Raw genomic sequence first — 17234 nt, 5'->3', positions numbered from 1 at the left:
GATAACAGTACGAAATACTGAAAGACAAGCCGATGAAATACGAGCGAGTATAATGTCCAGCATTATTCAGGACATAGGCGTGAATGCATGTGGATGTACAGCGGATATATGGACAGACGGATATCGGAAAATATGTTACCTATATAGTAGTGTGGACTTTGCTTAGCGAGATTAGGCTCTACGAAATATGGCATCGGTGACAAATCACTTTTGTGAGAAGAAAAAAAAGGATCTGGAATTTGTTAAGGACTACATCGACGAAACTTTATTCAATTTTTAGTAGTAAATCCCCACCATTTTAATGAGATTTCATTTGCCACTGACGAAGGAGGTAAAGTATACAAGGCTCTGGAATCCTTTCAGCATTATGTACGCTTTGCACATGATTTAACGTAGTTCTGAAACACGTGTTAGATGATAATTATTTAATAAATGGGCTTGGAGTAGCGTATTGCACGACTAACGCTGCTAAAGATCGTGACCGTTTTATGAAGAAAACTGATGACCTGAAATCGAAATAGACAAGCTTGAAGCAAGAAAAGTAGAGTGGGTGTAACAAATTCTTCAGAACGCTACAGTGTGTACTAAGGCAGTACGACGAAGTCATGAAACTGCTTCCGGAGAGAGGTGTCTCTGAAAAACTTACTGGTTACAACGACACTGCAAAATACCTCATGACATTTTAGAGCGATTCAGAGATTCAATAGGAATGCTGGAAGGAGAGAAGTTTCCTACAGTTCAGTTTATTTTATCATGGGTGCACAAACTAAAAAGTCACTATAATATAGGATCCGAATATACAAAGGTGAATACATGCTGCGTGTCCAGCAAATGGAAATTGCGCTTAATTGCAAAACGTTGCTTTTAGTGTTACTGGTATTTTGGCAGTACACTACAACGGTCGTATTATCATCTATTAATTGTAAGTTATTATCGCCGTCTCCATCTCGCAATGAGAGAGTCAAAAACCCGGCGTTGCACAGAATAGTAATAATTCCAGTTATTGGAAATGATATTTGCTTGTGACAGAGATGAGACGTTAAATTGTGTGGGGTCAAATGTGTGATGAAGTATCGGGTTTTGATGAGTTAGAACAAAAAAAAAAAAAAAAGAAAAAATTCTGTGAAGTTGGGAACGTTATCTCTGAGTGACGAAACGAACGTGATCCGAAACGAGTCGATTCACTGTAATCAGGCCAACAGGGAACAATTTGGAGACAATTTTGACCTTGTTAGACTTCTAATTTGTTAGGTGGTCGAGTTCACATAAGTGCATTTGAATCAGTGAAGAGATGGTGTTATAATAAGCATTATGAGACCGACAAAAGTTGATAGACATATAGTTTTTTGAGAAATTCCAAATTTTTGTTTCCAAAATTTCGTTACCTCTTATGGGTCGACTTGCCAGCCAGGAGTATACGTCTAGAGCGTAAACAAACTGATCTGAGTATAGTTCCATTAGCAGGTGGGAGTACGTCAGGACCGACACCAGACTGCAGACTAAAGATGGCAAAAAGTAATGTAACTGATAGAAATAACCGGATATTGAAAAGTAGCAAATACTGTGATAACCACTCATATGATACTAGTAGTTATTTCAATAACTGCCAACAGTATCTCGCGCCATCTGTTTACCGAAGATTGTACTAAGCTTTTACGTCAATACATCTGAGATCTGTCTACTCTGGAGACGGACAGACCATCTGGATCTAGCATTTGTCTCCGAAACACATCTCCGCGAGTCAACCGACCTCCCCTTGAGGAACATGCACATCTACCGGACGGACAGACGGGACCAGCGGGGTGGATGGACCGCAGTTCTGATCAAAAAATGCGTTCGTCGCCACCAAGAACATTTACCCCAACTCCAGACTTTAGAGGCCACGGCAGTAACAATCCATACAACGCTTGGAAATATTGACTGTATTGCAGCTTACCTTAACCGAAAGAAGCCTCTCCACCCAGAAGATCTTTACGCCGTTACTGAGGGTTACGGCAAGATCCTCCTTGGAGGGGATCTTAATAGTAAACATGTTGCCTGTAATTCCCGTAAGACTAACCCAAAAGGACATACGTTGTTTGCACCCAGTTGAGGATTTACATGTTTCCGTCCACGGCCCACGGGAACCGACGAGGATACGTCCAGACATAAGATCTGATGTTCTAGACATCACCATAATCAAGAACATCAACCCGAATCTCCATCTGCGGACGTTGGATGATCTTTCGTCGGACCACAGACCTGTGTTAGGACTCATAGAGAGGGCCACTTTGCAACTCCCACCGCCGACGACAAGAACTTACGACTGGCAGCAGTTCCAAACGTACCTCAACAACAATGTGCGACCAACCCAGGTTGTTATTACCAGAGAAGCGATTGATCTGGCAGTCGAAGTACTCAAGAAGAAGATTAACAGTGCGAAACAACGAGCATTCACGCAGCGCCTGCAACCGTCAGTTATGACGAATTTCCATCACCACTGCAGGAACTTAAGACAAGGCGCAATCGATTTCGGGAACGATGGGTCCGTTACCGCCATCCGGATGATAGGCGGGAGACTCACAGACTATCCCGAGAACTCCAGCGGAAGGTTCAGGAATGGAAGAGACACACGTGGGAACTCCGAATGGACAACCTTCTATTACGCACCAAAGATGAATGGCGAATAGTTAGAAGTCTCAGACAGCAACAGCCCCCCAAAAGGGCAATTCGATGACCCCATGGCCTCTTGTACGACTCATTGGCGCAAGCGGAGCTGTATGCGGATACATACCAACAACAGATGACTACGCCCCCCCCCCCCCCCAAGGGGGATGGAGATGAAGCACTCCACCGTGTAGAGGAGGACACAGTGGCGGAGTGGGAAGCTATTCGGGACAGCCCGACTAATACTATGTCCCGGCTGACAACGCCGGATGAAATTCGGAGGATTATCAAGTATAGCAAACACACCTCAACTGGAATAGATAGAATCGGCAATACGGAATTGAAACACCTACCGAGAAAGCCTATCGTGCTTCTCACCCGGATAGTGAAGAGCTGCCTTAGGACTGGATATTTCTCCGAGGCATGGAAGATTGCCAGAATAGTGCCAATACCAAAACCGGGCAGGGATACCTCACACCCTGACAGCTACAGACCCATAAGCTTACTGCCGACGCTGGGAAAGGTACTGGAACGTTGCCTACTGAAACGCATGTTGGACATCCTTGTGGCACACAACATCATCCGACCGGAGCAGTTTGGCATCCAGGCAAAGCTATCGGCTGAGTTACAATTACTACGCATCACGGAATCTATCGAAGACAGTTTCAACAAGAAAAAACATACCACTGGAGTCTTTCTCCATGTAGAGAAGGCTTACGATAAAGTTTGGCGACGCAACTTGATCGTCAAGCTCCGATGTACCACTCCCCTTCCAGACAGCTATTTAAAATTCTAGATAATTTTCTTCAGGATCGCAGATTAAATGTTCGCATTGATGACAAGAATTCAACAACACGGCCTGTCCTTGAAAGACTTCCACAAGGATCGGTCATATCTCCACTGTTGTTTAATTTATACATTAACGACGTCCCGACGGTGCCACATGTTACTGCCAGTTTCTATGCCGACGACACAGCTCTCCTGACTGCAGGCACCAGAATGGACCACCTCGTCACACGGATGCAGCGCCAACTAGATTTAGTGGACCACAGGACCCACAGGAACAAAATAACGGTCCATGCAGAGAATACCAAAGTTACTGTCTTCACACGTCGGAGACCCATCGTCAATGAACGCCTACGGATATCAGACCAGCCACTCCCCTGGGCAACAATTGTAAAATACCTTGGAGTGCATCTGGACGCCAGTCTGCTGTATAGTCATCACATTATGGAGAAGAAGACGTCTGGCCTCAAAATGCTGGGAGCTCTCCTCCCATTTCTGAAGAGCTCGTACCTCAGCCAACGCACGAAACTTCAGTTGGACCACGCCACAGTCGAACCATATATTTTGTATGGATCGACCTTCTGGGGTACTACGTGTGCCACTAACAACAAGAAGTTGCAGGTTATACAAAGCAGATGCCTACGATGGATCACTGGAGCCCAGTGGTGGATCCAGAATCATGATATTCATCGAGCCTTAAGCGAATCTTACCTCTCAGAAAAGGTCAAGGAGAAGGCACTAACCTTATTTCAGAAAATGGTTCAAATGGCTCTGAGCTCTATGGGACTCAACATCTGAGGTCATGAGTCCCCTATAACTTAGAACTACTTAAACCTAACTAACCTAAGGACATTACACACTTCCATGCCCGAGGCAGGATTCGAACCTGCGACTGTAGCAGTCACGCGGTTCCGGACTGAAGTGCCTAGAACCGCACGGCCGCCGCGGCCGGCCTTATTTCAGAAGTTGGACATGATACGTGACAGTACACCACAACTCACCACAGTAGGTACGGTAGAACCCTCACGCAACCACAAATATAACGCACCGAAGGCGATAGTATCTGAGCCACCGTAAATGTTATCCCTACGCGATTCTCCATAATTTAAGGACATAAAGTCCTTCAGCACTTCTACACACTGTTTTCAAACACACACCAAAAGCAGCGAGTTAAAGGACCCCTCTGTGTGCCCAAACTAAAGCTGAAAGAAGAATAAATAAAAAAAATGGAAAATTTTTACCCTTTCCATTCCCTACAGAAGTAAAAATCAACGAAGTTGATCAGACTTCAACACCACCACAAAAAAGGCCATCTTTGAGGTGTTCAATACGCCACGGAAATAACTGAGAGACTGCGCGGCATCTGTTCATAGAACAATTAAAATACAGTTAATGTCAGAGCGGCGCCTGATGAGAACGAGCGTAAAGGCATTGCACAAGGACCGTTCTTCCCTTGAGTCACCGCTGTGTGTGTCAGTTCAGTTTAAGCGGGTAGTACAGAGAGTTACCACAAGGAATTCGAGCGACTATGGAAATTACTGTCAGAAGTCGGTATTTTTCTCTGGCAGTTGTTACATTTGCAAATAGTTCTTATTCTCTGGCACTTAACCTGGAAGTTGGTAACTCTGTTCCTGACATCGCATCGACTCCCGATTTGTCTTCGTGCGTGCTTAGTTACAGTTGGATATCGTTCAGGTCTTCGTGCAAGTGTTTGTCAGGTTGTGTGTGTAGTTCGCGTTATTTCCACTAACGACTAGATGTTGTCGACATTCTGAGACAAGTCGATCGATTGGTGCGGACCAGCTGAAATTTAGCCGCCATGCGGTGGAATTAACTATATTGGTTGACTACAATTAAAGTGCACCAGCGGAAATTTCTGCCTTGTGGCCGTTAGTGTTCCGGTTACCTGACCTGGCCACTAACGTAATTTCAGGCAGTGTCCTTTCCTCCCTCGCCTGTTGTCGCTATCCAACACGGTGTGTAGTTTTGACAGCTTAATACATTCATATTTGATTGTGTATAATTACGTCCGTAACATTTTGTATGTGAGTTCTCACGTACCGGTTGGTGGCAAGAAAGTCGTTTTGTCGGTCGGTCCATGGCTGTCCCTTAGTTGGGTTCCGACGGATCAAGCGTAGTCGGGCACACCACCTGTCTCCCCTAAGTGAATGAGGGCAGACCGACCCCTTGGAGGCCTCTGAGTGCTGTCTTCACTGGCTTTCTCACCGGTGTTTGTCGTTTTATAACCTATCATAGCCAGTGATACAAAAATTCTAGGTTTTACTGTGTTCTATGCAAGTAAGTTTGAATTCCGGCAAGTGGATATTTGCTGAAAGGTTATTGCAGTTGTGTTGGCTTTTCTTTTAGTCAAGTTTTAGCTATTTAAAACTTAAGGCTTGTGGTAAGAAATTTTTTAAATGTTGGAAAATTAATTGTAGGCCTTCAGCCTTGGAACCTTCTTCTTAATATCATCTTTCAAGCTTAAACATTGCGGCCTTCTGCCTTTGAAAGGTTATGGTAATTTATTTTAAAATGTTGAAAATTTGATTGTGGGCTTTCAGCCGTCTGTATTGCATCTTGTTTATGTTTGTCTATCCACCCTCGCCTTGAGGCTTCCAACCTAGCTCTGGTACCATATGTATTTTAATTAATTTATTTTCTATTTTAACTGCATTTTAATGTTGTTGATTTTTAAGATTTCTTGTTTGGAGGCCTTCGGTCGTGAAAGAATTGCATTTTGAAATTCTTAGTTGCAAAGGTTCGGCTATGTGCCGCTTTGGTTGTAAATGTGTTATTAGATTACAATAAATTACAATTTTAAGGTGAGACCGACCCGAACCTTAATTGGCCCTTTCCACAATCCTAAGCACCTGTTCTGGCCAGCGGGTTTAGCGGCCGTTTCAGTGAGGTTAGCGACAACCTTAACAGCAAAATTGAGGGCTACATAGTAGACGGGGTTAATAAAGTAAAATAGCACATCACGATCGAAGCACCATTAAGGCAATAAACAGACCAGTACAGGCAAAGAGAACATGCCTTGCCGAAACAGATCTAAAAGTATGAAGTGTCGCTGAGGATCTACAGCTGATGCGCAAAATTGTTTCGAAGTGTAGCACTGTGAGAAACGCGGATGAGAAGAAAATCGAATCGTTAGAAATACACTCCTGGAAATTGAAATAAGAACACCGTGAATTCATTGTCCCAGGAAGTGGAAACTTTATTGACACATTCCTGGTGTCAGATACATCACATGATCACACTGACAGAACCACAGGCACATAGACACAGGCAACAGAGCATGCACAATGTCGGCACTAGTACAGTGTATATCCACCTTTCGCAGCAATGCAGGCTGCTATTCTCCCATGGAGACGATCGTAGAGATGCTGGATGTAGTCCTGTGGAACGGCTTGCCATGCCATTTCCACCTGGCGCCTCAGTTGGACCAGCGTTCGTGCTGGACGTGCAGACCGCGTGAGACGACGCTTCATCCAGTCCCAAACATGCTCAATGGGGGACAGATCCGGAGATCTTGCTGGCCAGGGTAGTTGACTTACACCTTCTAGAGCACGTTGGGTGGCACGGGATACATGCGGACGTGCATTGTCCTGTTGGAACATCAAGTTCCCTTGCCGGTCTAGGAATGGTAGAACGATGGGTTCGATGACGGTTTGGAGGTACCGTGCACTATTCAGTGTCCTCTCGACGATCACCAGTGGTGTACGGCCAGTGTAGGAGATCGCTCCCCACACCATGATGCCGGGTGTTGGCCCTGTGTGCCTCGGTCGTATGCAGTCTTGATTGTGGCGCTCACCTGCACGGCGCCAAACATGCATACGACCATCATTGGCACCAAGGCAGATGCGACTCTCATCGCTGAAGACCACACGTCTCCATTCGTCCCTCCATTCACGCCTGTCGCGACACCACTAGAGGCGGGCTGCACGATGTTGGGGCGTTAGCGGAAGACGGCCTAACGGTGTGCGAGACCGTAGCCCAGCTTCATGGAGACGGTTGCGAATGGTCCTCGCCGATACCCCAGGAGCAACAGTGTCCCTAATTTGCTGGGAAGTGGCGGTGCGGTCCCCTACGGCACTGCGTAGGATCCTACGGTCTTGGCGTGCATCCGTGCGTCGCTGCGGTCCGATCCCAGGTCGACGGGCACGTGCACCTTCCGCCGACCACTGGCGACAACATCGATGTACTGTGGAGACCTCACGCCCCACGTGTTGAGCAATTCGGCGGTACGTCCACCCGGCCTCCCGCATGCCCACTATACGCCCTCGCTCAAAGTCCGTCAACTGCACATACGGTTCACGTCCACGCTGTCGCGGCATGCTACCAGTGTTAAAGACTGCGATGGAGCTCCGTATGCCACGGCAAATTGGCTGACACTGACGGCGGCGGTGCACAAATGCTGCGCAGCTAGCGCCATTTGACGGCCAACACCGCGGTTCCTGGTGTGTCCGCTGTGCCGTGCGTGTGATCATTGCTTGTACAGCCCTCTCGCAGTGTCCGGAGCAAGTATGGTGGGTCTGACACACCGGTGTCAATGTGTTCTTTTTTCTATTTCCAGGAGTGTATGATAACGTAGAAGACTGTTAGTAATTAAGTAGATCGGTAGATAAAATGTAGGGTCTCTGCAGAAACGGCGAGGAAAGGAATACCTACAGATTACTAACCAGAATACGGCAAAATATGACTGTGTAACATATCTGTCACTTTCTGCCGGCATCGTTGTTAGATATTAATGTGGTAATATGTTATAATCACACCAAAATGAACATATCTGAGTAGAGATTTAACGGACATTAGAGTATATCTGAATTAGTATCTGTGCCTATATTCTCAGTTCAGTTGTCATCTTTGCGGAGGAGTCCACAAAAACGAAGTTCCCCTGTTGACAGCCATTACCATCGATCAGTAGAAAAATCAGACCACAGGCTGCACTGCGAAACTGACAGAAAAGATTCATATAATTGTAAGATGACCCACTTGAAATAAACGATACAAAGATCATCGAACAATAAATTATAGTCAGATAATATTTATTGTAGTCTAACATTATTTAAACATATTTTGAAGTTTATGTCTACAGGTAACCTTATCAACCTCTGTCTTGGTATTAAAGTTTTATAATGCTCAATTTTACAAAGTATTAAGGAAAAAATATTTAATGAAAGAAAAGGTAAGGAAAAAACTTCAATATGATCAGAGGAAGTCAGAGGGGAAACATTGCACGAGAACTTGAGATCCGATTACATATTACAAATAACCAGAACATTGAGTAGTTTTTTTATCGGACCAAAGTGCTGAGATCATCGGTCCCTTGGCTTACGCAGTACTTAATCTAACTTAAACTAACTTACGCTAAGGATGACACACATACACCCATGTCCCTACGCCCGAGACAGGACTCGAACCTCCGACGAGGCAAGGCGCCTTAGGCCGCGTGGCTACACCGTGCGGCAAGTGTAACTAATACTCTCAGGTGCAGAGGTTTACGTGTGATAGGAAACCACGGGGGGAAGCATCTAACCAGGGGAATGAGAGAGTGAGAGAGAGATAGAGAGAGAGAGAGAGAGAGAGAGAGAGAGAGAGAAGGTGGGGGGGGGGGGGGGGGGAGTGAGGCAGACAGAACGAAGTGGGATTCACAGTCAGAATCCATGAATAAAACGCTCCACCAAATTTTCGTTCAAGCTAGCGATCGAGGAAATCTTTTGTGTTATCAAGAATCTACATGGTGATTTTCATTTTTCTGATATTGTAACTGCTGTTTGGACTTACGGCAGAGTAACTCTGTGTTTAAGGCTAGAATAACAGGATATCTTGGGGGTACTCACTTGTATCTCTGGGTGGTCTCCGAGTAAGACTAAAGCCCAAGATATGGCGGCCGAGGTCGTATCGTGGCCCTTAAACAAAATTGGTGCTTTAATAAAACACAAAACTTGAAGTATAAAAACAGAAAACAACCGCCAGAGTTCATAAAAATGCATAAAGTGAACGCAGTTGCATTCATAAACAACAAACAGGAAATACGGTTAAAAAAATAAAAAAATTAACCAAATACAGTGAAACGTAACCAGTGATAAATTCAGTCAAGGCCAGCTCAAAGCAGATGAGAATTGCAGATATGAGGTGGTTACAATGTACTTGGTGCATACTATGATCTTCTCTTGTTGTGGGCAGATGTGGTCGACTAGAACACTGAAGAGTGTGCCTACCCTATGTTCCCATGAAATTCAACATCCGGCCACTGATACAGTCAAATTCTCCATAAATCTGGATACTGTGCGATTCGACCAGCCTCCCAAACGGAAGCCTACGAATTATGTCAAGTACTGGTAAAGATGTTTCATAAGATTGTGCAGCACAATGACCACAGAGCATCAGGCGCTGTTTGCACACCGTATATACCCCAAAAGGCCCAGTAACAACACTGATCACAAACAAGACTAACACACTCTGGTGGTCATTCTACCTGTCACGGAGAATTGGAACTCTGAACCATTTGCATACCCTCTGATGGTGTGTGTGTGTGTGTGTGTGTGTGTGTGTGTGTGTGTGTGTGTGAGACAACGTATCCAGGGTCCATCACTTTTTAGTGAGGCAGCATGTATGTTTCAACAAAAAGTCATAAGAAAATTCATAATAATAATCTATTGGAGCTTTCAAGACATCTTATTCAGGCAAAATGCTGCTTCGAGGAGGAACACTTGTCTCATTACACTCATCCTACACAGTTTTCCATGTAACTTATTTTACTGTACTGTTGGTACTACAAAGAGAGCAGTTCCATGATCTCGAAATATATTATCAGCATCATTCTCACTGCAACCTTCCGAAAGACGTTGTAAGAACTAGAAAAAATAAATACGAAGGGAAAGAAGAGCTAAAATCTCATCTGCTTAACTGAATTTTCCTCTTTCTCATCTGTGGTGGAAGTGTATGTTAATACAGGCTGAACGTACTCCACACCCCTTTCATCAATGTCACTCAGGCGGCTGTCATCACTCTAAGTGGTTCAGGAGCTTCGAATTTCCACATCGCAATGAAAGGGGTAATGTCACAGTCAAAACAGAGTTGAGGTTCGATGTTCAAAAGTATTATTTGAAACTAGCAATAAATCAGAGAAGATCTATGTGAATAATGAACACAACTGGTCACTGAAGCTTTCTGGTACTACTAATGAACTTTTCATGCGGCCACGGAGGTACAGAAACGCCTTATGATGAATATTTCACACAAATAGTAGTTTCTAATTCACTTGCACGTGCATCTATTCATTACATCAAACTGTGATGTTCGTTATAGATAGTACAGAACAAACAAATAAATTTCAGAACTGTACTTAGCTCAACATCGAGCTATAATTCTCGAAACAATCACGATAACTTATCACGTGTGTGAGAACAAATGCTTGAACAGCAAGTGTCTCAAGTAGTGCCCCAAATACCCAAGAGATAGCAGCACACGTCAGAAACGTTGTAGCTTCGTGTAGTACGTGCACCTACCGGCACTAACGCTCAGAACAGTTTACGGTCCATTTATTACAGTCGCTTTCATATGATGAAAATTCACAACACTCAGCGTTAACGGGTTATTGAATTATGTGGCGACCACAAAATGAGTATAAATCTCTAGATAAATGAAACATATTAATTGGAGAAATCCAAGTAACTTGAACTTTGTAGAATGTAAAGAATAATAGAGATGAAAAGCAAGTAGTGGAGCCAATAAAGGGAAAATGTGAAGAGATCAATTGAGGTAGTGAAGATACAGTCTATAATAGTGGTAGCAAAGAACACCCAAATTAGCATCTACAGATCGGAGCCTGGAATGCTAGATCCCTTAACTGGCAGGTAGGTTAGAAAATAAAAAAAGGGAAATGGGTAGCTTGAAGTTAGATACAATGGGAATTAGTGAAGTTCGGTGCCAGGAGGAACAGGATTCTGGTCAGGTGAATGCAGGTTTACAAATACAGTCAAATACTAAACGCAGGAGTGGGTTTAATAATGAATGAGAAAATAGGAATCTGTGTAAGCTACTATGAACAGCATACTGAGCGCACTATCAGAGCCAAGACAGACACAAAGCCCATGCCTACCACAGTAGTACATCAGATGATGAAGACTTTGAAGGAATGTATGACAGGTTAAAAGAAATTATTCACATTCTTAAAGGAGAAGAAATTTTAATTGTGGGGGACTGGAATTCGACAGCAGAAAAGGCAAGAGAAGAAGAAGTAGTAGTTGAATATGCACTTGCGGAAAGTGGCTGGTAGCATTTGGCACATAGCATAATTTAATCATTGCTAACTCTTGGCTTAGGAAACGTGAAAGAAGGCTGCGTATGTAGACGAGACCTGGAGACAACAGAAGGTTTCAAAGTGATTATATAATGGTTAGACTGAGATTTAGGGACCAGATGTTAAATTGGAAGACATTTACAGGGTAAGATGTCGAGTATGACCACAATTTATTGTTTCTGAATTGTAGATTAAAACTGAAGAAATTGCTAAAGTGTAGAAAATTAAGGAGATTGGAACTGGATAAACTGAAAGAACCAGAGGTTATTGAGGGTTTGAGAGGGAATATTAGGCATCAGTTGACTAGAACAGGGGAAAGACATACAGCAGAAGATGAATGAGTAGCTTTAAGAGATGAAATAGTGAAGGCAGCAGAGGATCGAACTGGTAAGAAGACAAGACCTAGTAGAAATCCTTGGATAACACATACTGATTTTAATTCAGGAAATGAGAAAATTTAAAAATGCTGCAAATGAAACATGCGGAAAGGAGTACAAACTTCTAAAAAATGAAACTGACAGAATTGGCTATAGGACAAATGTAAAGATTTAGAAGCATATTTCACTAGGTGAAAGATAGATGCCACATACAGGGATATTAAAGAGGCCTTTGGGGGAAAGAGAAGCAGTTACATGAATATCAAGAGCTCAGATGGAAAACGAGCTCTAAGCAAATAAGGGAAAACTGAAAGATTGACATTAACAAAAGCAAAACAAGGATAATAGAAAGTCGTATAATTAAATCACGTGACGCTAAGAGAATCAGATAGGAAATGAGACACTTTAAATAGATGAGTTTTGCTAGTAGGGTAGAAAAATAACTGACGATGGTCGAAGTAGAGAGGATAAAAAATGTAGACAGGCAATGACAAGAAAAGCAATTCTGAAGAAGAGAAATTTGATAACACAGAATATACATGTAAGTGTTAGGAAGTCTTCTCTGAAATTGTTTGTACAGAGTGTAGCCATGCAAGTGAAACAGGGGCGATACACAGTTTAGATAAAAAAGAATAGAAGGTTTCAAAATGTTGTGCTACAGAAGAATGTTGAATATTGGATGGGTCGATCACGTAACTAATGAGTAGGCACTGAACAGAATTGAGGAGACAAGAAATCTGAGGCACAACTTGACCAAAAGAAAGGATCGGTTGATTGGACACATAGCGAGACATCAAGGGATTACAAGTTTAGTATTGGAGGGAAGTGTGTGGAGTAAACATCGTAGAGAGAGATCAAGAGATGAATATAGTAGGCAGATCCAGAAGGATGTAGGTTTCAGTAGTTATTCAAAGATGAAGACGCTCACACAGGATACAGTACCATGGAAAGCTGAATAAAACCAGTTTTCAGACTAAAGTCAACAACAACAACAACAACGACAACAACAACAAGAATGAGAAAGATGAGTAGTAGTATTAATGGAGTGAAGTGATAAGGCGTAGATTTGCGGCAAGAACATATCAAATGATAGGGCTTCTTTGCAGGAGGAAGAATAAGATAATGCACAGGAATACCTACTAAGAAGGTTATGAACGGTAAGAGAAAAAATGTATACGAGTATTTTTTCGAATTGTCAGATGAAGAAGTAACGTATGTGCTTAGCATGAGTAACTTAATTTGTTGAAACTAGAAATAGTTGTTTGAAAATGATAAAGAATATACATTATTATAACAACATGCACATGAAATTACGACAGTAATGTAACAAAATGACATAGTAATAGAGATAGTACAGGGCAATAGGGAACTGGAGGTTCAATTATAAAAATGATAATGTATCAATGAACTAAAAATGCAAAATGAGTTCAGCAGATGAAGATGTGCAGTACAGGGCAAAGCTTCAGACGAGGGTGAAGGCCTCAAAGAGGCGTGAGGTATGATCCACTGCGAAGAAGCCTCCATGTGCAACGTTCAGTGAGTGTCAGATGTCGAATGTGGAACTGTTGATGAGGAGCCATTAAAAGAGAATCAACAAGAATGCCCAAAATGTGGACCTGGTGAGAAAAACAGTGACAGACCAAGTATCTACTGTTGATAAATAGGAAATGGAAGGAATATGACAGTGTTTTCATGTTTTCTGTATCACAAAGTACAAATTCTAATTGTTTTGTGCGTCATTTATGTTTTCCTTGGATGAACAGATAAAGGATCAGTTTCGTCAATATTAGCGGCTGTGACAACTGTAAAAGTACGCAGACTGTCAAGTTAGTGGGACAGCCAATGTTTGACAAAAACTTATAAATAGGATTAAAAATAAAGATGATAATAATAATAATAATAATAATTTCGTATGTCTCAATGGCCTGGTGCAAGTTTTGCAATTGGACGCCAGTTGGGCAACTTAGATGTCGCTAACCTATCCTGAGAACGGTGATTATGGGGTTTGATAAATTTTATTATTTTTTTGATGCATGTAAATTACAGAATGGGAGGGTTGAAATTTTTGTGCGAGGAATTCTAAACCCTGCAGTACCATCACCAGTCAATTTAAATATGTGTGCTGCGTTCATTATACGTGTATCCTGTTAGTGTGTGAAAATTATCTCTTTCTGTTTTTCCATCTTTCTATAGAGACAGAATTGAATATTAAGCTGCAGATGGGTATTAGGTATCATACAGATGGTTCAGTTACGTGTCTGCTAGTATAAGTTCTGCTTTCATTAAAGGACGTATATATTAATGGTATCTGTCTTCTCAGTCCACAAATGAGTTTACTTATTAGTACATCTATAACATATGAATGTTTACTTTCATAGTGTAATAACGTTAGAGAACTTCAGTAGTAACTGTGTTTGGATTTGTATCCACGAACAATAATATTTTTGTCAGAAATGTTTTCTCAATGGTTTTATTTCAAGATGGTAAGGTTAATTTAGGTCTACGATATTGCTGCTCATTTAATCAACATATCATTCATAATATTGTTCTGGATAAGAGACCAACTTTCACCAGAAGTCTTTAAACATTTGCATACATGCAATTTGTAGCTTTGGGTAGGAAAGTGATTATATGATGTATACTACTGTTTTCGACACTTAAACTATATAAGGTAAGAAAGACGAATTACAGGTACATGGCAATTTTTTTCTACTTTCTCACTTTGAGTACTCTGAAAACTTAATCTACGAAACAATTTATAGTTATTTTAGACATTTTGACTATGCAGCAGTTAATAATTGTTATCTGTGTATTTTTGATGAGTGTGATTTACAGTGAATGTAAAGTTTGCCGTCGACATAAGCAGATACTCTCTTCTAGGACGCTGTAACATTTATCATTCCTCCTCTGTAGGGTCTGCTACTAGAGTTTTCTGAGTATCTCTGTAGTGTTATCGTGTCTTGAGATACGTTCCGCCAACATAACGTTTCTTTTATTGAAACTGTGCAGTAAGTTTCTCTTCTCTTCTATGCCGTTCGGTTCAGTAACTCTTGATTAGTTACTGCTCTACCCATCGAATCTTCTACATATTTCAGTAGCATCAGATCTGAAAAGCTTGTATTCTCTACTTGTATTTTCTGTTTGTCGCCCATGATTCACTTCGGTAAAAGGCTACACTCGAGACATGTTCTTTCCGAAAAACTTCCTAACATTTTGATTTGTATTACGAATTATAGTATCAACTTCTCCAGAATTCCTTTTCTCGCTCTTGCTGGTTACTTTGCTGCCCAGTTAATGGAAGTCGTGTGCCACTTTTAGTGTCTCATCCAAATAAAACAATTAAACAAAAAAGTTTTGATATTCAAAAAAGTGTAGTATATATTGGGTGTTGTTCTGGCGTTTAAATAGATACTCAGACTAAGCAATGGGACTACAGACTGCTTCCAAATGAATGTTGCTTGAACTTAATTTACTGTAGCTCACCTCAAACATGAAAGTGTCCACTTCCTCTTGTACCTCTTGGTCGGTTAACCTCTGGCCATCTTCAGACTCGGCAAGCAGCATGTCCAGGAAGGCCACTCGCCGCTTCCTACCTGTAAAAATAGCAGCTTATCAACCCGAATGCAGCTCTACATTAACACAAACCAATCCAAAACTAGTAATTAAACTTTGGTACCTATTTCATCTGTCTTCTCATCGATTTTCTCCATCATCTTTGATAGTTTCTTGTCTCTAATGACCTGCCAATAACATAAAATAATTGACTCTTCAGTATATTTTCAGAAGGAAATGCACCGCAGATGTCATATATTACAAAAAAATGTAAATTTTCCACCTTGAACCGCTCGTAAAATGCTTTATTTATACAACTAGTTTCAGTCATCTGAGCATCATCAGCTTCACAACATAACATTGTTATCGTCAGGTGATAAAACCATGAACAATACACTTTCATCTTACGTAAAATAAATTATGTCGTTAATACTGATTACAGTTTTAACATGGATGTGTACACTACAAAGCACAGTTTTTATAGACTGGCGACGTAATTTATACTACGATATGACGACAGTGCATTGTTCATGGTTATATCGCCTGACGATAGCTATTTTACATTTTGCCTTATATGATGCTGTGAGCACTTTTATGTACGTGATGAAGGTTACACGACTGAAACTAGTTGTATAAATGAAGTATTTTACCAGAAGCTCAAGGCGGTAATATGACATTTTTCAAATTTACTTTTTTGTTGGTCCTTGGTAAAATATTTAACATTAATGAATCAAAAAACACCAGTGTTGCGGGTTTCTTCACTCATAAAATAATATAAAACTAAATGCTAGTCATTTTCATACTGCATTAAAAGTTAAACCATAGCCACATGTATTAAACTGTTAAGCGACAGAATTTTGACATTAAAAAGGACAACTCAATTTTTTTCCAAAATGTGTTTACGAGGAGTGCTCTTCCACTGTTCAAATGGCTCTGAGCACTATGGGACTTAACATCTGTGGTCATTAGTCCCCTAGAACTTAGAACCACTTAAACCTAACTAACCTAAGGACATCACACACATCCATGCCCGAGGCAGGATTCGAACCTGCGACCGTAGCAGTCGCGCGGTTCCGGACTGAGCGCCTAGACTTCCACTGTAATACGTGAAACGGAAGACATGTTGGTATACAACATCAACGGCTGAATAGTGGGCTACTAGTTTCGGTACATGTGAAAAATGTTTTGGCACTGGACAAAATGTTGCCGTATCATCTTACTCAGTGATTTATTAAAAGTAGTTGCCTTAAAATTAACTTAAAAAGACAAACATTAATATTTACATTGACTGAATATAAATAGGTAAATGGGAGAAAGATATGAAGACGCACCTAATTGGACTTACAACTGCAGGGATTTTGTGCCGGCCGCGGTGGTCTCGCGGTTAAGGCGCTCAGTCCGGAACCGCGCGACTGCTACGGTCGCAGGTTCGAATCCTGCCTCGGGCATGGATGTGTGTGATGTCCTTAGGTTGGTTAGGTTTAAGTAGTTCTAAGTTCTAGGGGACTGATGACCTCAGATGTTAAGTCCCATAGTGCTCAGAGACATTTGGACCATTTTTGAAT

The 17234-nt window shown here is 41.8% G+C and overlaps 1 protein-coding gene across 5 annotated transcripts in view; it reads right to left on the bottom strand.

The window, feature by feature from the left end:
- LOC126095283 (cytochrome P450 4C1-like) overlaps positions 1-17234 on the bottom strand; it is a 292169-nt gene that overhangs the window by 201652 nt on the left and 73283 nt on the right. For all 5 annotated transcript variants that reach the window (XM_049910048.1, XM_049910051.1, XM_049910050.1 and 2 more), the window contains 3 exons: positions 15794-15857; positions 15601-15710; positions 9276-9344 (listed from right to left, as the gene is read on the bottom strand). In XM_049910048.1, the coding sequence (XP_049766005.1) occupies positions 9276-9344; positions 15601-15710; positions 15794-15857 (243 nt within the window). The remainder of the gene's footprint in view (positions 1-9275; positions 9345-15600; positions 15711-15793; positions 15858-17234) is intronic.

This window comes from Schistocerca cancellata, chromosome 8, assembly GCF_023864275.1.
Source record: "Schistocerca cancellata isolate TAMUIC-IGC-003103 chromosome 8, iqSchCanc2.1, whole genome shotgun sequence".
Taxonomy (NCBI): domain Eukaryota; kingdom Metazoa; phylum Arthropoda; class Insecta; order Orthoptera; family Acrididae; genus Schistocerca; species Schistocerca cancellata.
Note: the sequence above shows the minus strand (reverse complement) of the source record. Positions and strands in the feature narration are given on the sequence as shown.